Source organism: Pantherophis guttatus, chromosome 4 (genome assembly GCF_059756535.1).
Source record: "Pantherophis guttatus breed Tessera chromosome 4, ASM5975653v1, whole genome shotgun sequence".
Lineage (NCBI taxonomy): Eukaryota > Metazoa > Chordata > Lepidosauria > Squamata > Colubridae > Pantherophis > Pantherophis guttatus.
In genome coordinates this window covers 148,677,968-148,702,734 of record NC_142066.1, presented here as the reverse complement: position 1 = coordinate 148,702,734, position 24,767 = coordinate 148,677,968, and the positions used below count along the sequence as shown (strand labels likewise).

Here is a 24,767-nt window from a genome sequence, read left to right as displayed (position 1 = left end):
CCAACTACTGTTTGTTGGGTAAGAAGATTCTGTAACTACTGGACTGATTTACTGGCAAAGACTTGGAATTTGTTTAAAGACTATGAGACTGTTCTTCTACTATAAAGTAAGCTTTTGATAAACCAGTTTGCATAACTCTTATTCATTGCTCTCAGCAACGTTTCCTTGTGCGTTTACTCTGCTGTTTGGTAACACAACAACAATATCCTTAACAACCTTCCTCTTATCTTTATCCTCTATGAGGATAGGGTCCAGCGCCTCCCCGAAGAGTGTGGAGCCTTTGTATGGTGCGGAGGCGAGGCGCCATTTTGCCTTAGTGTCCGCCCTCCACGATTGCAGCCACAGGAGGCGACGGGACGTAATGGTCGAGACCAGGGCGCGGAAGGCAAAGCGAGTCACAGCCAGGGCAGCATCGGCAGAGTATTCCGTGGCGGCTACCAGCTTATTTACGTCCTGATGCAAACGCCTATCATCGGGGGGAAGTCTTTTTGTAGCTGGCGGAGCCAGATCAGAGATGCGCGGTTGAAGGAGGCCGACGTAGCCGCGCGAATGGCCCAAGCCGCCGCTTGACGTGATTTGCGGAAAACCAGTTCGGCCCTCTTGTCCTCCAAACGGAGGCCATCCGCTGAATCGTTGGAGAGGATCGCGGAAGATGACAAGGCCGCAACCGGGGCATCCACTGATGGTAAGGCCAGAAGATCCTGAAGAGAAGGGGCGGAGCAAAAAAGCTTTCTATCCAAACCATTAGCAGCTGCCAAAGATCCAGGTTGAGTCCAAGTGAAAGAAGACTCCAGAGTAGAAGGTGCGGCCGAGCAAAGAAGACAAGCCCCAAGATAGCGCGAGCGCGGGAAAAACAACTCCGGTGTAGGCGCGCAGCGATGATTGAAATTATGGTCCGAAACAAAGGGCACTGTCTAGGAACGAGACGCCTAGCGCTGTCAGAAGGCAGGCAAATCTTCTCGCTGCGTTGGGGATGGTTTTTGAGGGTCCCCAAACGCAGGAAAGTTCAAATTGGTGGGGCTACACCTTAGGTAGACGGAGGCGGCGATACTGCGTCTCCAGGGGACGAGACACTCACCGGAGAAGGTAGAAATTAGACCAGGCGGCTCGTTTGATCGCAGAAAAAGCACGCAGAGATGCCGATGGCAAGGCAGAGCTCAGCGGCAGGCGGAGAAGGTAAGGAAGGCTCTGGCGAGCGGCCCAAAATTTCCAGTGGCGAAAAAAGCCCCAACTCGCAGCCCAGCAGAAAATGGCCGATTGACAGTTGTAAGTATGCACGCAGAGATACCGATCGCTAGGCAGAGCTACTGCGGCCCGAAAGTAAGCTGGGAAGCGAAGCTCGCAGAGATGCGTGGCTGAATGCAGAGCTCTGCGGCCTGACAAACGAGGGCAGGGAGCCTGGAGCCCCAGACCCCTCAGCGCCCCGATTAGAGAGTGATATGCTCAGTCCAAGTAATGTAGACAAAAAACCCCAAGGAAAGGGAACTAGGATATAAATGTAAATAAAAAAAAAAAAATAAGGAGAATGCACAGAGCAATAGAAAGGCACTGCAGCTATCCTAACTGAAAGGAACTGAGCCTCAGCCATGCCCGAGGGCGGAGTCAACAATCTCTTAAGGCAACAGGCACTCAGTATCTTCATCCTAACTGAGGAAATTACCCACGCTCTTGGATTCGCCAAGCAGCGCGCCAGAGAATATTTCTTTTCCAGCATGTGTCCTTATTTGAATGGGGATTTGTACTCAAAAGCAATGGACCCTTTAATCAGTGTTCATGTAGGAGATGCTTCTTCCACTGAGAATTACAATTGTTCTTTATGTGTTGTTAAAAATTAGTCTAAGAACTTGCTGAAAATTGAAAGTTCACAGAGTTTCAACTGTGTTCCCAACAAGGAAACAAGATCCTAAATCACACCCATCACTAATTTGAGTATATTTTTCCTGAATGTTGCCCTAAAGCCAAGATTTCCAAGAATTCAGCTTACTTAGATAAAATATTAATTTATCATAGTAGCTCCTCATATTTAACAATATATTTGAATCATATTATCATGAAAAAGGAGCCAAACTGACCTAAAAGTGATTATTACCATTTCAACTTGTGATAGTTCAATATTTGAAATCATTTCAATGAGCTAATTTTGCTACAGCTTTCACTGTAGCGAATAACCCAACACTGCAATTCATTCCAAATTCTTAGAACCTTCCTTTTGAGTATTTTATTCCACACTTGTATTGGTTATGCTAGAAAAATTCCTATTTGCTATTTGCTACAATTTTTACCTTCCAAATAATGCAAAATTCATTAATAGAAGAAACAGTATAAAAGTTAAGAAACAGGTTTTTGATGTCCAAGAACTCCATACTGGTAAATCAATGGAATTAATAGAAAACATGTTTATGAATCCTATGAAATTAGCAACATCGTAATCCAAAACACCTGAATTAAATATCTGGACATTGTGCAATGTGTTTGAGACTATTTTGAGGCTTTGGGTTTACAGATATTTACAGAGATTAACAGTAACAGATTAACAGCAACAGATTTTCCACAAAGAGAAATACTTGAAGTTACAGAGTCCCAATAAACTATCCTTGATCAAATGATTATACAGAAAATAGGATCAACTCCATTGGACCAAGTAATCACAGTAGTCTTTACCATCTGCCTGCCTCTACTCAGTACATTAGTAAACAAATGCAGCTTAACTTCCTTCTGCCTTTTTTACAACTTCACAGGATTTTGTAAACTTCAACACTGTAACAATATCCAACTCCTATACAATATCTAAAACCCTGAACAAGAATTTTAAAGTTTTCATATTATAAACTAAGCAAAATGCTAGCTCAATTCTGTGTTCGTAAAAAAAAAAGTAGACGCATGTACACATATAAACAACAAAAAGAACCAGGGTGGATAAAAATCAATTTTAAAAAAAAATCAAAAAAATCAGATTTTTTTTTAATTTAAATCGATTTATTTTATTTATTTATTGGATTTTTTTTATTTTTATCAAATTTATTTTAATAGAATGCTTTTAGAGTAAAAATCTTATCTAAAGATAGTTTTCTATTTAAGATACATTAATAAGGCTATACATTCTGCAATATTGGGACTGTCGGTAAGTCAACAGCAGGTCAGAGGAGGAACTGCTATGGGACAGAGATAACAACTGTTCTTTAAAAATTATGATTTAAATCAAGTTGATTTAAATCAAGCCTTTTACTACTGTTTTAAATCGTGATTTTAATCGTGATTTAAATCAAATCCACCCTGAAAAGAACTAATGAAAAAAATACCTTGTTCAGCGAAATAAAATATATTTATCAGTCATAGGAATGGGCCTCATTTAAAGACAACTGTGAAAATTGGGTGCAATTGTTTTCTTCTCAGAGTTTATACATATGTATATTTTACACATATTTTTGTTCATATTGTTTAGCTGAGTATGACAATCACGTTTTTAGGCATGATTATACATAAAATGATCAGAAATCTACAATTACTGTTTCCCAGGCTCAGATTTAGCACTGTAGTTACGAGATTATGTTATTGCATAAATCAGGGCTTGCAAAGGAAATTTTCCCTAGCAAAAAATGGGGCAGTTTACCATTTAAGAATAAGAACTTCTGTTATCTTAGATACAATCATAGTGCAAACTGATTTGATGGGTAGATTAATGCATTGATCCTGAGCCTTATTGTGCTCTCACAAGTTTTCAAAATGCATCTTACTGGAAAAATCAACATCTTGAGTAGAGGTTTGCCATTTTCACATAGCAAGCTCATCTCTGAAATTCATCTTCAACAATATATTTACATGCAGAAGATTCTCGTCCTTGGATTCAGAAATCAGTATGAAGATCTGTTCAAAGAGGAATATTCAAGAGACATCTCTGGTTGACAGAAAAATTAAAGTAGATCGATCCAAGCAAGAAGAGTATGGTCCAATGCAACCAGCTTTCTTCTGCATCGACCTGGATCCAAGGTATAAACAAGTAAGAGCAGTAGAAAACAAGTACAATGAAGTGAAAGGAATGTCAGGAAGCTGAAGGACTCATTTCCACCGACTGTGATTCACAGTGTTTTCTGATGCCCATTTACAGAAGGCTTTGTTGTCTCGGAGTCTCTTGCGTTGTGCGAGAGATGCAGTTTATCTAAACCTACAAAATAAAGAGTAAAGTTTATGTTTCATTCCTAACTGGCACTGCACATTATAAAACCAAAGTAATAACTTGAGCATAGTACAAACTTTATCAAGAGCAAAACCTGTGCACGGCACAGGCACAATTAAGGTAGTTAATTCCCTGTGTTATTAAAAAGCATTAGGTGAAAGCCTCAATTGACTAGAGGCATGATGGCCAAGAGAAGTCAATATCAATAGGTTCATCCAGTGACTATGGTAGAGTAGAGCATGTGTGTGTGTGTGTGTGTTTCTCTAATCCTCTGGTGAAGAGATAATAAATACATACAGGCAAGGGAGTATAAGATGAATTATCATAATTAAATTAAATTGAATTTAAAATACGTGCAGGGAAGGAAGTGTAAGATGTATAGGGTTTCCTGTTTGAAGAAGGGAGATGGACTAGAAGATTTCCAAGTCCCTTCCAACTCTGTTTCGCCGTTAATTATAAATGAGAGAGCTAAAATGTATCTCAAAGAGTGCATGAAATCCATACGTTGGTGATAGCATGACGGTGAGTAGTATTGGTAGAAGAACCGGAGATATGTTTTGGAATAATCTACAACTGCCTAAATAAACTGGAAACTGCCTTTCCCACTGGTATTGTAAAGGAACTGTTTTCTTAGGCAAAATGAAATGGGGGGAAGGGGATGACGTGAGAGAATGGCACTGATGGGTATCTGCTTAGAAAAGAATCTGCTTATTTCAAGTAAGTAAGACCAGGTCTATAATATTTGCATACACACAAAAGAAAGGCAAAGGAATTAATATAAATATAAACATGATTGATTTAATATAACAAAAAATGAGAGAATTAATGATGTAATGAACAGCTATGAATGTGAAACATGCTATAGTGACATCTCCAAATTATATGCAGGTACTCCTCGACTTACAACAGTTCACAATGACGGTTTGAAGTTACAACACTGAAAAAAATGATTTATGATTATTTTTCACACTTACGACTGTTGCAGGATCCCCATGGTCATGTGATTTACATTCAAATGCTTGACAACTGACTCACATTTATGACAGTTGCAGTGTCCTAGGGTTACGTGATCACCTTTTGCAAACTTCTGACAAGCAAAGTCAATGGGGAAGCCAGATTCACTTAACAACTGGGTCACTAATTTAACCACTGCAGTGATCCATTTAACAAATATGGCAAGAAAAGTCGTAAAGAGACAAAACTTACTTAACAAATTTCTCACTTGGCAATATAAATTTTGGGCTCAATTGTGATTGTAAATTGAGGATTATCTGTATACATGATTAAAAAAAACCTACAGTAAATACTGTAGATGACTTCATGTACCTTTGTAGAAAAAATATTAAAGATAGGGAAATGGTTAAAGAAAATTTAAGACATAAAATGTTGGTGTAGAAGAGCATACTGCATACATGTCCTTTATTGTTTATTCATTTGTTTATATATTTTTTCACATTTTTGAACCACCCTTCTCCCCTAGACAGAGATTCTAGTTGGTGTACAATAGTATTAAAATATAAAAATAGCATCTGGGAATTTAAAATTTTAAAAAATAGAATTTAAAAGGGGCAAGGATGATTGAACCCTGTTAAATATTAGTGATTTATTACTAATAAATGTATATGGAAGTGAGGGTTGCCTATGAATCAGAATTCAATGGGAATGAGAAATAGGGTGGAAAAAGAAGCGACAGATGAAGAATGAAGAGGGAAGTGAATGTTAGCAGATTGAATATAAAAGTGAGTACAGATAGTGTTCAACTTACAACCATTTGTTTAGAGACCATTCTAATTTATAACAGCACTGAAAAAAGTGACATATGAGCAGTTTTCACACTTACAACTGTTGCAGCATCCACATGGTCACAGAATCAAAATTAAGGCACCTGGCAACTAGCATGTACATATGACACGGGCACTGTCCCAGGGGTCATGTGATCCCCATTTGAAACCTTCCCAGCTGGCTTCCAACCAGCAAAGTCAATGAGAGAAAGCAAGACTAACTTAACAACCATATGATTCTCTTGGCTAGATGTCCTCTTATTTTTCTTTTCTTACCTTTTATTTCTTTGATTTTTTTTTTATTTTGTGGTCCTGCTTTGTGTAATATTGCCAATACTGACAGGAAACATAAGAGCCTGTTTGTAGGTTATAGCATGTTCTGGATTAGCTATCTTTAAAAATATTTGAATGCAGCCTCTAGAGAGCATGTTACAGAGACCTTGTATCGCAACAGCTAAATTGGCTATTGATCAATTTCAAGACCAAGTTATCTGAAAAATCAGTTTGAGCCAACTGAAGTTTCAAGACCTCAGGAAAGGCCATATTTTGTATTACGTCAAATTTCTTAAGCAGATGTGGCAAGAAACTTTTTGGAGTTGCGTTTGGTCCCAAATATGATTTCTTCTACCAGCAAAACATTCATATTCAAGGAGGTATCACTAGTTGGTTTTCTTTGAATGGGAGTTTGGTTACAAATTTCACCATACTTAGGCTAAACTAATTTCTCACAAAAAGTGTAAAATCTAAGATCTCATAAGGCATCAATGCAGCTAACCAGTATGCAGAGACACAGCAGGAAATAGCTAGGAACCTATTTGGCCCATTTCCTGCCAACATGATAATGATCCAGATCTAAAGGTTGAGAAGACAGTATTATGATGGCCTGTAACATCTCTTTTTTCAGCTTTTTATTTGGGTATGACCCAGTTTCAAGGCCATAAACTTTGTTCCGAATGGTCAAGTGAAGACAATAGTTTTGCTGAAGCACCTAATATCACTGGGAGTCAGGCAGCATGTAATTAGATGATGATTGATTGATTGATTGTTTGATTGATTGATCGATGGTGGTGGTGGTGGTGGTGGTGAAATTCCACTCGCTGGCAGAATCCTCTAAGTTGACAACTGATCTAAAAAAGTGACACTGGAAACCTTAAAGCTGAGTGCTGACATTGGTAACCACAAAATATCAGTCAGATGGAGGACTTTCTTATCTGCTTCAACTGATAATAATTGATTGGCGGGGTCTAGGAAGAGAGCTTTCTGTGCCATTGCTCTTACATTGTGGAACAGCCTGTCTCCAAGATGAGGTGAAGAAAGACCCCAACTTGCTTACAGAAGACTCTGGACTCTTAAACTGTAAATGGGACTGAGGATACATTTATTATCTACAGTTTATTCTTCGTTCTCCATAGCAGAGTCAATTGTGGAACAAACTGCCACCGAATTTCATTAGAACTGTGGGGTTAAAAGCTTAATTAACAAAGACTTTCAATATTTTAAGGTTATGAGTGCTATAAACTACAATGAATTTTACTATCTTTACTAGTTTTATTGATGTGGTTTACCTGCCTTGCTTGTATTTTCTATTATTTTGTATTTTATTACTATCTACTTTGAACACTTTCTACCTGGTGGAAAGAAGGATATACAGGTTACCAGAAACATCATTTGTGCCTGAAAAATAAAGTGTTTGTGTTTATGTGTTTATGCACCAGCGCATGCTTGAGTGTGTGCATGCACACACACTCCAGCAATGTATGCTATGCTATGAATTTCCCTATCAAGTAGACAGTAAACAGTTCTGAAATCAAGCTTTATACAGGGAACAGAAAAGCACTTAATAATTAATCATTCTCCCCAGCACAACCACATTGGTAACCTCTAGCACAATTTCAAGTGTATAAATGTAAAAAAAAATAAAACACTATCATAAAAGGAAAAGAAAGTGGGTTACCTAATGCCTTGAGGAGTTCTTCTCTAACTGCAGAGGTGAACTTTCTCACCAGGCACAGGGTTGTCATGATAGCAAAAAGAAGATTGTAGGACAATACTATGTAGAAGTTTCCTAACCAGTTAAACCTTCCAAAGTCTCCAAGGAGATCAAACCTGGTGATGCCTAATAAAGGGTGAGGGGAGAATATGTTCATAAAGTTTGTACAGATACTTAGGAATTTTAAAACCATCTAATACATTGCATATATACTCTTCACATAAAATTTGATAAAGCAAATTTAAACTTCAGATATTTATACTCTCTAATTTTTCCTTTTCATCACTATTTTAAATTGCACTTCAAAGATATTGTCTACTAAATTAGAAAATAAAACCCAATATCACAGCAATGTGTGTATTTATTTCATAAAATTGAATGAGATAGTCCTCCATGCCAAGAAAGAGCATAAAGGAAAATATTGATAATCTGCATAGCTTATTATCTTCCAAAATTGTTAAAGATGACAATATTGTATTATCTTGTCAGATCTCTGATACAATAATGCTTATAAAGATTAATTCTGCACTCAAGTAAATGAAGAATAGTTTGATAAAAGGGAAATTTTCTTTCCCATTTATTCCCCTGGCCCGCCAAGAACACCTCAATATTCCTTTTACCATCCTGAAATGGACTATTTTAAGATTAAAGCTTCTATGAATCTGTTCAATTTCCTTTCATCTAGCCAATGTTACTGGACATAACTCCAAGGTGGCAAACATGCCCAATACTCCTTCTTCTTCCTATTTTCCGCACAACAACAACCGTCTGAAGTGAGTTGTGCTGAGAGAGAATAATTGGTCCAAAGTCACCCAGCTAATTTTCATGCTTAAGGTGGGACTAGATCTCACAAGGTTTTTAGTCTTGCACATTAATCACTAGACCAAACAGCTATTTTGATACATATTGACTGATCTGCAAAGCCGCACGTGACCCCTTGTACTCTATCATTTTATTTGATGTGTCTATGTACTTTGTTAATTCTGCTTTAACTACTTATCATTCCTGTTTTACTCCACTTTAGAACTTTAAAGCAAACAAACATTTACAGACTCAAAAAAAAGGTGGATATTTTGTTAGAACACTAATTTGTTTTGGGTAAGCAACGAATGCGCCTAGCATCAAATAAATAAAGAAACAAATGAATGTTTTGTACCATTAAACTGCATGAGAGTTATGTTTATTAAAAGAATTGCTGAAATGACCATGTCCTTCAGGAGAAGGGCGGTCTATAAATTTGATAATAAATAAATTTGATAATAAATTTGATAATAAATGTCTAAGACAACGTGGTCCCACTGAATAGAATTCCCACTGAACATGCCAACAATTTTAGCTATGAAACCAGAGTTATCTGGGAAATGTTTGCTTAAATTTGCATTTCCAACAAGGAAAAATTCTAGAAAAACTTTAAACAAATGAAAGTCAACTTCCCAAAAGGATGACATTTAACCAACATTCCATCTATGGAGTGATGGGAGTGATGGAAGTGATAGGTGAGGAGAAGTGAAAAAGCTCTCTTCATTCATAATGTTTAAAAGGCCAAAGAAGATAAAGAAGTTCAGACTGTACATTAATTAGCTTATCAAGCATCAACACATACTGTAAAGTTCAGAAACCGACTACAGATCAGTTTATCTATTCCAAGCAAATATTCCACTAACCAAATTTATAATTTAACCTGATTATACTTAATGTATAGAGGATATCCCCAGTGCCGCGTAATGGGGTGAGCTCCCATTACTTGTTCCAGCTTCTGCCAATCTAGCAGTTCAAAAGCACGTAAAAAATGCAAGTAGAAAAATAGGGACCACCTTTGGTGGGAAAGTAACAGCGTTCTGTGCGCTTTTGGTGTTTAGTCATGCCGGCCACATGACCACGGAGATGTCTTTGGACAGCGCTGGCTCTTTGGTTTTGAAATGGAGATGAGCACCACCCCCTACAGTCAGGAATGACTAGCACATATGTGCGAGGGGAACCTTATATCACTGGATATAAGTGATACAGGATATCACTGTAGCTCAAGAAGTAGAACTATTGTTAATCAGAGTAAAGAGAGGATATGGCTAAGAGAAAATGCTTTTCACCAGGCTCTACTTAGGAACTTCAAGGAGATGAAGAAGGTTTAAACCTCCAACTGATAACCCAGAACTAGCCACTGCATCACTAAAAGTGATTTCAGGACAACTTTTGATATTTTGGTTGCCTAAATAGCTTTGGTTGCTTTGACCCTAACGATCCCCTTAATTCTGCTAGACCTCTATGTAGTTTTAAATCATTTTGATCAAAACAGCCTTCTATCCAAATTGGGAAATTGAGACACTGTAATCCAAAAGTTTAGCGACAAGTTTTAGGGAAGTTGCATAGTTCTGTGGCATTCTGTATATAAGACTTTCTCTACATAAGCCACCAAGTGAAATGGATTTACAATACAGATTCAACTTCACCAGCCTTTTTCATTTGATCAAGAATAGAACACTGAATCTTTATCTAGGTTTATAAAGGAATTGTCAGGAAAGAAAGGAAGGAAGGAAGGAAGGAAGGAAGGAAGGAAGGAAGGAAGGAAGGAAGGAAGGAAGGAAGGAAGGAAGGAAGGAAGGAAGGAAGGAAGGAAAAGAAAGAAAGAAAGAAAGAAAGAGAAAGAGAAAGAGAAAGAGAAAGAGAAAGAGAAAGAGAAAGAGAAAGAAAGAAAGAAAGAAAGAAAGAAAGAAAGAAAGAAAGAAAGAAAGAAAGAAAGAAAGAAAGAAAGAAAGAAAGAAAGAAAGAAAGAAAGAAAGAAAGAGGGAGGGAGGGAGGGAGGGAGGGAGGGAGGATGTTTACTGACAGATCAGAGATTGCTCTTTCCACTTCTCTGACAGACAGGACTGAGAATTTTCTTTTGCAGTCCCTAGGTGGCGCAAGAGAGCAGCCTTTCAGCTAGTTCAGGGACTGAGAAGAGATGCAGATATGAAAGACACTGTAGAGATGATTCTCTATTTAAAAACAACAAAAAATCTTCTTCTTTGCTAAAACAGGGAATATTCAGGCACTCATTTCACAGTAAGTCCAATGTTTTTTTCCCTACAATACATAGAGAATATCTTTAGCCAGCACTTATCACAGCAGTCCTCAATAGGGTGAGAACAGACTTATGAAGAAGTCACTATTTTGCTGAAGGACACATGTGGCAAACAAAACTTCAGTGGGGTCCAGCTTTTTAGTACTTCATCAAAGAAGAGACCGAAGACCAAGATACCACCATATGCATAACATCCAATAAGCATTCATAAAAAGGCAGCTGTAATTTCTGTGCTGCTATCAGAGCAGCAAGGTACGGGCTTTGCAGCTGTGGCTATGTAAATTTTTATTCACCTGGCAACATTAGTCAACGGAGTCTTGTTAGGGGTACATGAAGAGATAACTAATCAGCCCAGACCTTGGTTCTCTTGAGATAAAAATCTGATCATTTCTTGAATGGTTAGTCCAATTTGGATGGAAAACAACAATGAGACTAGGTATTTTAATCAATACATTAAAATACATCAAAAGATTTCAGTTTATGATTGAAATTTACTTGCAAAAAGTGTAATATTTGAGAAATTGACATCAATGTAAAGCAAAATTTCCCTCTTTCTCATCCAGTGGTCAAAGATGTAAAATAATGAAGAGAAGAATACAAAAAAGATTTTAAAAAATAAGTAAAGGAAGAATAGTTGAGAGCTCCAGAAGCAACAAGTTTTCCAGAAATAAACTAAATCTGTCTCAGATGTTTTTCTCTATAGTGGATAAGGGGTTATAGAAATGAATTTTTTTGTCTTGTCTGCTAGTGCCCCTAAAAGTATGTTCCAACTATAGCACAAAAACCTTGCTATTTTCCAAGTGCTGTTTTCTTATGCTTTTACTTCCTACTTTATTGCTGATATTTTGTTCAGCACAAAAAAATAACGTAAATTTTACTAAAAACTTAAGAAGACTTCCATGAATCTGTAGGATTTCAGTTTTCGACAAGGGGAGACACCAATATAGCTAATATTTAACAAAATAACAATTTAACCCAAACACTTTCAGAAAACCTTGACAGGAAACAAAACTATAATTCAGAGATAACAATAATGCTTATTACCCCACTGTTCTGAAGTCATATACAAATGACTTATACGCCCAAGAGAGAACTAAAAGGTTTTGAAATATGTTGTGACCCACTCAAAGAAGCAGTGCTCATCTCTGATTCTCAGCCAAGGGAGCCTGCATTGTCCGAGAGATGTTTCCGTCATCATGTAGCCAACACGAAAGTACGGAACACAGTAACCTTCCCGCCAAAGCGGGAGTATTTATCTACTCGCATTTGCCTGCTTTCATAGTACTAGTTGGCAGGAGCTGCAGTGAGTAACAGGAGTTCATCCTGTAGCATAGCATTTGAGTGTCAAACCCGGCTTAACCGTTCAGCCTTCGCGTTCCACAAGTCAGAACTAACATTCATGTTTATCCACTCATACTTTAATACCCTAACCACACGGCCAAATTAATTTGCCACTAGTTCAATGGACTTATCAGGACCAAGATCAGAAAACTTCACTGTCCATATATCTGTAACTCCATGGTGATAGTTTCATATACTTAAATTACTGAGTCTGAATTTTTTTTTTTAGAAACTGCAACCCCTTCAGCATTAGCATTTTGTTTTCTAAAAGTGTAGCTGAACTTTCTTTAAAAGGGATGTTTAAATTTGTTCAAGACTCTGTAAAAACTGATTTTAAACTTACCCAGTGTTCTTGACATAACTGGCAATGCTGAACTGAGGACTAAGATAGATACACAATTCCCAATTATCTGTTGAGACAAAAAAGATATTATTTCAGTTAAAACAAATGACGTTTCTAATTGCCAAATAACAATGGCAATGTTTAACTGAAGCATATAAAGCAATACTTTATCTCATTCTGCCCACCATCAAATCCTCAGCCCCCCTGGCTTATGCAGCATTCTACTAGTAATATTGTAAAACTAGGTTTATCAACTTTTCTAAAAATTCACAAAAGGATTAACAACTTTTATTTTATTTATCAAATTTATTGGCTGCCCAATTTATTACAAGGTAACTCTGGGTGGCTTACAATATTAAAAGATAAAATGATCTAAATACTACAAAAATATAATAATATAAAATGCAATACCTAAGACATGGGAGGGAGAGAGTGGGGTGAGCAGGAGGGAGGTGGGATATGATATTAATCTATCAACCACCTCCAACATGAAGCCCCTCCTTTGGAGCCTCAAGCCAACTATCAGAGCCAGGTGTTTAGGCTCTTACAGAAGGTCAGGAGTGTTGGCGTGGACATTTGAGGGGGACAAGAAGTTCCAGAGGGCAGGCACAACAGCAGAGAAGGCCCTTTTCCTGGACCCTGCCAGCCAGAATTCCCTGGCTGATGGAGTCCCCAGCAGGCCTCCTCTGCCATCACAGGTGGGGTGAGCCAATCCCAGTGGGATGAGACAGATGAGACAATCTTGGCTTTACAGTGAAAGAGCCAGTGGCCGTTGTGACCAGGAAGGCAATTGCACACCTTCATATGGGGCACCAGTTGTATGTATATTCCCAATGGAGAAACGCTTTAGATGGCTGCTTACGTCCTAGTCACTTCACAATTGGATTATTACAATGTCCAATCTACATGGTGCTGCCCGTAAAGACCTTGCATAGAATGCAGCAGCACAAAAAATGATGGGCATGACTTGATATACTCATGTGACATGAGTTCACTGCTTCACAAGTAGACAGTTTGGTAATAAGCATCTGGGTGTCAACTGTAAAGCCCTATGTGGCATAGGGTCAGGTAGTTTGAGGGATCTCCTCATCTCCATGATTTCTGCCCATCAGAGAAGAGCTGGCAGCCACTGGATACATTTGCTTAAGCATCAACATCTGTAAAGATTCAAGAAGCTTGTCTTCTCTGTCACAACACTTGACCTCTGGAATTATTTCAGAGAGCAGCCATTTAGCTCCAACTCTGATGAGGTTTCAAAGGTTTTTTGTTTTTTTAAAAACTAGCTATTCTCGCAGATCTTGAGGTATTTATGACGCCCTGGATAGGGTGGTTGTAGTGCAGATTGTCGGGACACTTAACAGGATTTATTTTAATTGTTTTGCTATTTTAAGCATAGGCTGTCTACATTCATTCTGGAATCAGTCAGTTTCTAAATCTTTAGCCAGTATATGAACCGAAATTTTGCTACTTACATTAACAAATTCCTCAAATTGCTTATATTGGTTGTCATGCAAGATCTAAGAGTTGCCTTTAAAACGTTTAAGCAGATTCTAAATAAACTCTGAGCAAATGAAAATCAGAGGATCTAAAATACACCAAGCAAAGCACTGAAACCAAGCTACAAGATACTTCCTGCCTGCAAGCACTATGTCTAACACACAAACATCACTCCATCTCTCACTTGCATGTTCAAAACTAAGCAGGCAAGTATAAATTAATAATGTTCATAGATACAGATTGAATTTAGGGCTCCAGTTTTTAAAACTGAGTGTACAGCTGCCCTTACCTGGCCTCTAACCCAAATTTGTGTTTGTGCAAGTGCTTATGTAAGAAACATTACATTAATATAATGATGGAGAATAAGGAAGACAGGCAGGTCCCTGCTGTAGCCAAGCAGTAATTTACCAACTGCTCTTGTTTTCAAAAGTGCAATCTTGAGGCTGTTAAAAGAATGTGTTGCCTTAAAGGATGTAAAGAATTACAATAAACAAACAGGAGCTGATGTAGCATTATTCTTTCGAAGAATCAGAAAATGCTGAGATCTCTCTTCAAGAGAAGTTCTAAATATAAAGAAGTTGAAAAATGGTAATATGTGACTTACCATTTCTCTTTTTCAAAATGCTGATTATAAAAGGGCCGAGCAAACATAATGGCACTGCTCAACTGGTTTAATCAAGGGCCTTCTGTACGGTTGTTTACTTTCCCATTTCTGAGAATTCCTGGAAAGATTAAAGCAAATCTCACCCTCCCCCCTACTTCGAATGCCTTTTTAAACAGGAAAAAAAAATAAGAGGAAAAGAAATTGGCTCCTATTCATCTTGTTTGTAATGTTCCCCTATTTATGAAAACCTACTTTTAAGATCCCTCTTTTTAATATGTATGCAACTGTTGGTTGCCAATTGTATAAGTTCCTGAAAGTCAAAGCAGCCTCAGATTGAGAATTGCTGATTAGAATCACTTAAATCGTTCAAATTAAAGGAATCTATTGATATTATTTGTAGTAACTAAGAGTGTCACATATACACACACACACACACACACGCACATACACACACACACATACACATATACACCGACTGCAATTTCAGGCCTTTTCCAAGGCCTGCAATCCAACCGATTCCAAGCCACCCCAAGTAAGCAAAAAATTTGTTGATGAAAGTTTAAACAACTAATTACTGTTCAGAATGCAATTACTCTCTAATAGAATCAGGTTTGCTTTCGTAGAAGAAATGGAAAAAGAGGGAGAAGAAAATGGGGATCTCAGGCTTTTTCACCCACCTTTGTCATAGTTGTGTCATCCTTCCTGGGGGTAAAATCTCCAAAAATACGTAGGCTATAAAAGCCAACAACAGAGGAAACCATAAGATAGCTGTGAGAATTAAAGAAAAAAAAAAGAATTCCTAAAGAATGCAAGTTTCAGAGTCCTAAAGGTCTTTTAAGCCTGGCAAAGTATGCAGGAGGAGGGGGAAAAGAGAAAGAACATCCACTTTGAGTGCCTGGGAATAGCTGGCCTATTGTTTTCTCTCTACTAAGCAGGCATCTTAGTAAATTAGCAGCCTCCCAGAAAATTAGACAGAATACTTGTTAACAGACAAGCACGCCTCATGAAAGAAAGGATACAAAATCAAAATGATCTCAAGTGCTGCTCCCACGAAACCAAATGTGGACAGAGAGGCACTTCCTATGCCAGGCCCCTGCAAGAATTTAAAAAAAAAGGGGGGGGGGGTATTAGACAGAGGATGCCATTCTTTTACTTATTTTTTTTAAGACTGAATGACCTCGGACAATTCAATTGTGTATTTTTTTTTTATTAGCTAATATTGAGGCAGTAATAATCTCCACAAGCTTCAGCATTAGAAATGGGATTTCATCTAAAGAAGCTATATCAGAATACAGTTTTAGGAGGATTCGAAACAAATACAAAAATTCAAATAATTTGATGATTAAAAATGCTGTAAAGAAACTAGAGAAATTTTAAAAGCGGTTCCCTTAATTAGATACTAGAATCCTGCCACAAATGCTTTGTGGCAGGATTTTAGTAACTAATTATGTCCAAAAGGTGCTTTTTCAAGAGGCAACTGGACTTTCTGAAGAAGCTTCTTGGATGAGAAGCGAAATGTCTTCAAAGAAAAAACAGAAAGTCCAGTTGCCTCTTGAAAAAGCACATTTGGGACAACTATGACCTGGATGACTGAGAAACTCCATAGACAGGTACCTAATTATATTCCGTTTTTGTTTGTTCGTTTTCATCAGTCTTGACTCTGGCAACAGCCTGGCAAGTCCATGCAATTTTCTTTGCAAAGATTGACAGAATGTTTTGTCACTGCCTGTTTCCCAGAGCTGAGAGAGAGTGAATGGCTTAAGAGTGGCCCAAGTGCCTTCTATCCCTAAAGATGGACTAGAACTCACATTTTTCTCGTTTCCAGTCTAAGTTTAACCAAAACACCAAAATAGTGTTTGCATTTGTAGATTTAATTCTTTTAAAGGTTTTCAGGGTGCAAATCTGCAAATCTGCTCACTCACAACTAAATTTCTTTGGAAAATGTATGGTAAACTAGATTGTGTGATCAAATTTGCCATTAGTGATATTGCAAAAGGAAAAAACTTTACCCTTGACCCCTTCGGCATTGCGGTTTCATCAACCAAGAGACACAGAATATTGCAAGCAACTAAGAGCACTGAGATTGCCTGAAAAAGAAGAAGCAGAAAATCCAAGCATGAGTGCAGGCTTGTGCAAAAACCATTTGCTCCATTTTGCAGCAATTGGCTTGAACACTCCTGAGATTTAACAAAAACAGTAAAAGAGACAAACTGCAATTCCTTTTTTTTTTTTTTTAATGATACTCAATTCAGACACGTGCCTGGAATAAATTACTATCTTCAAGAGGCCAGGTGGGTCTTATGCAATGTAAAGAAATTAGAGCTTACCGTTTCAATTAGCAGTAGTATCATTACAGCTGGATACACAAGGTTCCTTTCCCATGCAGAAGCCTTTTTCCGTCGCTCTTTAAACAGAAGAAAATGTTATGGTGGCTTGAGACAAATACATACAATCCTTTTAAAATTAGAAGCTCTGTAGCCATAATCTTAGCCAAACAACCAAAAGCAGTCCAAGCATTCTGTGAGATGGACCACTAAAACGTCAAAAGCAAATGTACTTATGTACTTTCAACTCAAACATCCTATCCTGCCAGCACCAGATCCTCTACTACACACTACAGTCTTCCCACCGTAAGTAGTAAAGCCACATTTCTCAACCTTGGTGACTTTAAGATATGTGGACTTCAACTCTCAGAATCCCCCAGTCAGTCATACTGGCTAGGGAATTCTGGGAGTTGAAAGCCACATGTTTTAAAGTTGCCCAAGTTGAAAAGCACTCTGGTAAAGGCTTAAATAAACCATTCTGAAAGAATCTGTTCCCCAAAGTAGAGTAAGGTTCTTCTTTTAAATAAGGGAATAGGGTTCCAATAATAAGGTTCCACTAATTTTTTTTTTTAAAAGTATGAGCACTTTAAATGGAACCTCTTTCAAAGAACTAATCCCCTGGACTTTAATCAAAAATGGAATACTTCAGCAAAAGACAAGACACCTTCAATTTCTTCTAATCTGACTTAAATTATTTTATTTACAAATGGAGGTAAGTAGTAGCAGAAAGACAGTATGAAGAAAGTCCCAAAGATGCTTTTTCAAGAGGCAACTGGACTTTTTGGTTTTTCTTTGAAGAGATTTTCACTTCTCATCCAAGAAGCTTCTTCAGCTCTGACTGGATGGTGGGAAATGGAATGGATGAGAAGCGAAATGTCTTCAAAGAAAAACCTGAAAGTCCAGTTGCCTCTTGAAAAAGCACCTTTGGGACAACCATGACCCTGGATGAGTGAGAATCTCCATAGACAGCATGAAGAAAGCAAACAGCCCAACAGCATTTATTTTTTAATATACCTTTTCATAAGAATTCTTCCTTGCAAAATCAGCTAAAAACTGAGTTGCCTCGAACCGCAAGATAGGTACCAAATGGAATTTAATAATAGTAAAAATGTAATAAAAAAATTAAACAACACTTTAGTACAAATATGAATAGAATACAAAGTCAATTAAGAACATCTCTTGGCAGGCGCCAATTATAAGATGAGGTGGCTACTGAGGGGGAAATAACACTAATGTATGAAAGATAAGCTTATAGGAAACTACTAGCATCAGAAGCATCATGTTTCTAAATTCCAGATTGTAGGAGAAAAGCGACCAAAACAGAAGCCTTCCCCTGATGTCTGTGGCAGTCTCAATGTCTTCTATAGTCTAATATGAGACATAGGATGCCTGCTTACACAGCTCTTTGATGTGCCATGGGCTCTTCCTATAATTTTAATCTGGTTTTACACAGGTTCCATTACTATGAACAGCATGGTGGCTCAGTGGTTAAGACACTGGGCTTGTCAGCTGTAAAGTCAGCAGCCCATGTTCGAGACTCGAGCACTATGCGATGGTCAGCTCCCGTCCTCACTCCGGCTCCTGCCAACCTAGCAGCTCAAAAACATACAAATGAAAGTAGATAAATAGATATCTCTTTGGTGGGAAGGTAACAACGCTCCGTGACATCACGCTGACCACATGACTGTGGAAAGGTCTTCAGATAGTGCTGACTCAATGGCCTTCAAACAGAGATGAGCACTGCCCCCATAGTTGGCAACGACTAGCGCAGTAAAATCTGCAGGGATTCCTTTACCTTTCCTCATTACTGTTAGAAACGATGCCGATTTAAAAAATAAATAAATAAGGAAACAGTATACAAAGTAAGAATAATATATTGGTGTAAAGAGCATGGAAATGTCTTTGGAGAAGGAATCCAGTGGCCATTAGAGGAAAAAAGTCCCTATCCCCTCAGGTACAAGAGGAGACACAGATTTGCAAGACTTTGTTAATGTAGCAAAGTTCTAATCTTCTTGTGGAATCTGTTTCCAGATCTGGTCCACCTTGAAGGGTTGACATTCTGGAATGTCTTAAGTATTACACTAAAATGATCCCCCCCCCCGCCCCCCAATATATGCCTAAAGTATTTTTTGTAAGAACAGCAGATAATATTTTTTCTGATATTTTCAAAAATAAAAGAAGTTTTACTCCAAGCTAAAGCACAGTAGATACCAAACCCCCCAAAAATGAAGCAATTACCTAATTTTGTTTTCATGCTCTTCACATTATTCAACTCCTGCTCAAGTTGTTTTGTATTATACTCCACTGCGGAAAATCCTCCTGTGCCAAAACAAAAATACCTCTATTAAAATATTCCATCAATAGGACACAACCATTTTGCTAACTACAAGAGAAAAAACAGATTAAGGTAAGGAAAATGTCCCTGTAAAGTATAAATCTTGTGCTCACACCCCCATTACAATACAGTTTCTTAGATGAAACAAAGTTATGGGCTAAAGGAAGTGGTTTTGATATGTGGGGACAAACAGACAAAGAAGCAAAATTCATTTAATAATAATAAAAAAAAGAACTGGGGCAGACTGTCTGGCAGCCATTTAGCTATTTCTAAAGTACCAGAAGGTGTGGCCCAGTAGTTTTTTGCTTAAAATTTTGCTTAAAAAATCCTGACAAAAAAAGTTTGAGACTTCCTTGAAACCTCAAACAATCCTAAACAAAATTCACTTTTCACTATGGTAACTAAATTCATTCTTTTATATATCCAAATATTTGGATGCTCAACTGTGAGCCTCTGCCTTAAATTTACATATTCACCATTTATATGGGAAATGCATCAGATTCTTAATATTCATCTTAACTTTAAAAAAAATTATAACCCTTACAACATCCACCACCACCACCACCCAAAAAAAATGATAGCAGCATAGAACTAATCCTGGTAAATTTCCAAGGAATGAGGCAACATTTTAGAGCAATCAAATCACATCTCTGGAAGACGGAGCAAACTATTGAATGCAAGCTATTCAAAGCACCATGGGCTCTCAACTTTATTTCAAACAAGCTCAAAAGTTTAATGACTGCATTGTCTGGCCAATAAATCAAACTGGTAGACAGAACTTGTTCAGACTAGTCATGAAAAATTAGAAGGGATTCTCCAAGAAAACCACAAAGCAGCTCATTTAAGGTCAATTTAACAGTATTATTTTGTTTTTTCTTCGGTCCCAACATAATATTTCAGTACCTCAAAGGAAATTGTAGGAGTATCTATTTGCATTCCCTGTAGGTGATTGGCAGTTCAACTCCAATTAGTTCAAAATTACACTGTTACTAGTGTGCAATAAAAACAACACCTTTCATCTTTCTTACATAGGTTAGAATACCTTCAGAGCTAATAACTTTGATCAAATAAGAATTTTTGATCCTGCTCCACCCGTCTCCTGGGATTCAGGAAAACTAATAGCTAAAAGCAACTTTTCCTTTTTAATATAAAGAAAGTTTGAGCTTTATTCTTTTTGTGCACAAATGACGTGGGTATTGAAATACAATACGGAAGAAACACATTTTCTCTCCGATTTCTTCAATAACAAAACAATTTATGCAGACTAACCACTGCAGGGATAATTTTTCTTCCCCAAACTTCCTGTGCCAATAAAATTATATGAAATTTGAAGTTCAAAAGTACACACTTTCCTAATTCCTTATACTATGTTTAAAAAGTGAAAATTTTAAAACATACAATTAATTATAATTCAGGATTCTGCAGTTTGATTCCTATTAACACAATATTGAATTAGACTGGATTCTAATTTACTGGCTAGAAAACTATTAAAATTACTTCCAACATTCCTTCTACTTCTCAAGGAGAGGGTACTGCAATCCTTTATTTATAGTATAATCTGAGTTTCTGCCAAAGTATGATTTAACATCTCTGATATGTTCTCAGTTTGATCTTTTTTTGAGATTTTCTTTGAGTTTTTTAATTCTTTTTTTTTTAATTCCTAGGATGTATAAACAAAAGATATTATACCTTATGGTATCAATCTGCATAAACTGTGGTTTCCAGAGCACCTCAAAAGTTGTCACAGAATCATTTTAAACTTTATCAAAGGATCAAATGTTAAAATGCATGAAAAATGAATAACTTTTTACCATTTGCCGAATTCTGCTTTTAGCTTAGTCAAAAAGAATGATTTAAATGCATATAAGCAAGTTACAGAGCAAACCTTTTCATAATGTATTATGATTCAATATTGCATTTATTTTCCACTAGGACTTGCAAAAAGTCCTAGTAAAAGATAACATATGACTAGCATTATTTATAATTTCTGTATAATTTTGTTTCTTGTGTTAATTTGCTATTCATTACGGTATTGGTTTATAATGGTTTGGAATACTTAATTATAAAAGAACTGATATAATACAATACTCCTGGGCCACAATTAGTCATTCCACAGATGCTGAAAAGGAGAATATTCTTTCTTATTTATTAATTTATCTGGAATCCCACATTTATTACTTTATAAGTAACTCAAGGTGGTCAACATAATCGAAGACACCTCCTATGATGAACGCATCTTTTCTCTTATGTACATTGAGAGCATCTGCACCAAAGACAAATTCCTTGTGTGTCCAATCACACTTGGCCAATAAAGAATTCTATTCTATTCTATTCTATTCTATTCTATTCTATTCTATTCTATTCTATTCTATTCTATTCTATTCTATTCTATTCTATTCTATTCTATTCTATTCTATTCTATTCTTCACAAGAAGAAACCTGTGAGGTGAGTTGGGCTGAGAGAGAGACAGGCCCAAGCGGGCTTTCATGGCTAAAGTGGGAATAGAACTCACATTCTCCTAATTTTTAGGCCAGCGCCTTCACCACCATACCAAACTGGCTCCAAACTTATACCAAACTTGGTGTTTAGGATTTCTGAAACTAATATCCTCTGTAAATGTTGGAACACAACTCCCATCATACCTAAATGTAATAATATAGCATAGTATATAGTATATAGTTTAATACAGGCTGTATTAAACATACTTACCATTTAACCTTCTCATTATAGCTTCTTCTTCTAGAGTAATAATATATATCTGCTCATCCAAGTCTTCAAGAATCTATGTTCAGATATACAGATAACATATCAGATAAAATATTTGCAAATTGCATACAATTTACTATGAATAAGAGAGAAAAAGAACTAGAGTCTTTAAAAAAAATAACTGTATATATAGGTACATAAGATCAATGTGAATTGATCTTCATTTATCTAAAATTTCAAGCTTCCCTGTTTAAACAGGGATCATTCAAAGTTGAAACAATCCAACTAAACAGGAAGGATTTTTTTTAAAACCACTTTGCTGAAATACCTGCAATTTCACTCTGTATATTGCCTAAACTGGGCCACAAAAGCAATAGGTGAGTGTGCAAATTTTCATTCGTGCATGCCCAGGAGCTGGTTTTGCACATGCAAAACCATCTCCTCCACCCCTCCACTGCCGACATCGCCACTGCCAGTCCATGGAGCTCAGTAGTGGGTTTCAATTTCGGCCGCTATTGGTTCACTCGTAGGCGTTCGGGGGGGCGGAGCCTCCTCCCACCGCCGCTACCAGTTCGCCCGATCTGGGGCAAACCGGTAGCAACCCACCACTGGGACACTGACCTAAAGGATTTACGGCCACATGTTAGATAATAATTCAACATTAACTGTACTTACTGTTGGCTTTACAAGCAATTGTCCCATCACTGTAAACATACGGGAAAGTCCTACTGGTGTACAAACTGTAGACAAACACACATATTATCTATCATCTTTGATTCATTATCCAAAATTACAAGTTTTTTTTTAAAAAAAGCTAAATACCTCAGATCTTCTTGAAGAAGTTGAATTAGTATGTTAAATACACAGCTATAATTAGGATTAAGCCTTATACTTTACATCTAATTTACATTTTTACCAAACCAATAAACTGTCTAATAGCATATTCTATAAAATAGTTCCAGGAAAAAGATAAAATGGTAGATTAAACTGTTATTGTATATTAGTAAATAATAAGATGAAGGCAGTTTCCTCTGTGGTGGGACAAATAAATTCGGCTCAGTTTTCAAATGCAAAAAATTAGTACCAAAGAAGCTCAGTTCACATTAGCTTGATGATACAACTAACTTCATTTGTTTATTAAACTTTTAATCTTCTTGAACATGGAAGGATCCATTTTAAATTCACCATGCAATGTTTGCAACAGTAATTAAATCAGTTGATATGCAACATCAGGTCAGTTCCCTGGATTTTTAATTAAAAAATACCTCACGAAACTACTGTTGTAATATATTAATCAGTATTCAACTGGGGCGGGGGGGTAGATAATACATGTATGTTTTTTAATACACTTTTCTAAATATCTTGTTTGTTTTGTGTTTTTGTCTTTTTTTTAAGAAAAAAATTAAAGTTTTGTATTTGAAGTTTTATTTTATTTGAATAAAAATATTTCAATAAAATAAAAATAGAAAAAAGTACCCCACAAAAATATAACATGAAAAATCTTGGAGATTTTAAACATCTCATATCTCAAAGCTCAAAAGTATATAGAACCATAGAAAATTGACAATAGAAAAAGACCTAGCTGTCCATCAAGTCTGCCCTTTGAGGATTTTTAAATTTTATTTTATTCAATTTTTTCCAAATGATGGACCTGGGCAAGTTCACTCTATCAAACTTATAATTCTTCAGTGTTCATTTTGCAGACATATCTAAAGTGCTCTTCTTTTCCTTGTACTGAAAATGTTGTTACTTTGCACAGATCAAACTTATGTCCATTTATTAATCCTGCCATATTATAAGAAGTTACTGTTATTGTGATGTAGTATGTAAAGTCCATCTGGAGTTGATAACTTACAAGAGACAATTCCCATATTTCTATGTATTCACTGTTGTAAACTAAAATCGTTTATTGTTAGTTTGTCATTATAGATTTCATGCTTTTTGTAGTTTGGGTATTAAGTCTGATTTTTTCTATTCTGGCCTAAGTATTATACACTGACCTAACTATGTTACATTTTGTTGTCTAATGCTTAATACACATATGACTAAAAAAATGGAAAGAGATGGGAATGGATAGACTTGAGAAGAGGGGATTGAGAGAGGGGATAAACTGTTTTCCAAAACCTAAAATTATGCTACAGCATTTCTTAAATTTTTTCTTCTCATGACTCTTTCCTACTTTTAAACCCTATGGAGAACTTCCAAAGAGTTTTTGTTTATATGTATTGTATTTATTGAGACTCACCATTTTAAATTTTAAAATTGATTCATTCACAGAAACCTGTTGAATCATGTAAAAATAACGATTAAATAGATATTAACATGAATATTGTCCATGAAAAAAACCCTATATGTTTTTTTAACAAATAAAATATAATAATGAGAAGAGACATTGTTTTATATCTTTGCAAATATATTCAATATACGGCAAATAATTTTGACTTTGCAGGACTCTGAGGGTGTCTCAGGCCATATTTTAAGAAACACTGCTACAGAGATTTAAAATCTATTTTTTCTTGTTCCAGAGGACAGGATAGTGGATTTAAGCTACACAAAGAGACATTCCAAATAATTTCTACAATATATATGAATGGTTACCAGTGGTTCAGAATT

General features: G+C 36.6%; 1 protein-coding gene across 2 annotated transcripts in view; it reads right to left on the bottom strand.

The window, feature by feature from the left end:
* Positions 1-2,203: 2,203 nt before the first annotated feature.
* LMBR1 (limb development membrane protein 1) overlaps positions 2,204-24,767 on the bottom strand; it is a 69,001-nt gene continuing 46,437 nt past the window's right edge. Inside the window, exons 8-17 of one of the 2 annotated variants that reach the window (XM_034401721.3) lie at positions 22,830-22,894; positions 22,158-22,230; positions 19,351-19,431; positions 17,116-17,192; positions 16,798-16,875; positions 15,808-15,881; positions 15,466-15,556; positions 12,688-12,754; positions 7,910-8,071; positions 2,204-4,162 (exon numbers count right to left, since the gene is read on the bottom strand). In XM_034401721.3, coding sequence (XP_034257612.1) covers positions 4,077-4,162; positions 7,910-8,071; positions 12,688-12,754; positions 15,466-15,556; positions 15,808-15,881; positions 16,798-16,875; positions 17,116-17,192; positions 19,351-19,431; positions 22,158-22,230; positions 22,830-22,894 — 854 coding nt within the window. In that variant the 3' untranslated portion in view covers positions 2,204-4,076. The remainder of the gene's footprint in view (positions 4,163-7,909; positions 8,072-12,687; positions 12,755-15,465; positions 15,557-15,807; positions 15,882-16,797; positions 16,876-17,115; positions 17,193-19,350; positions 19,432-22,157; positions 22,231-22,829; positions 22,895-24,767) is intronic. The other variant, XM_034401722.3, reaches the window with a different exon arrangement.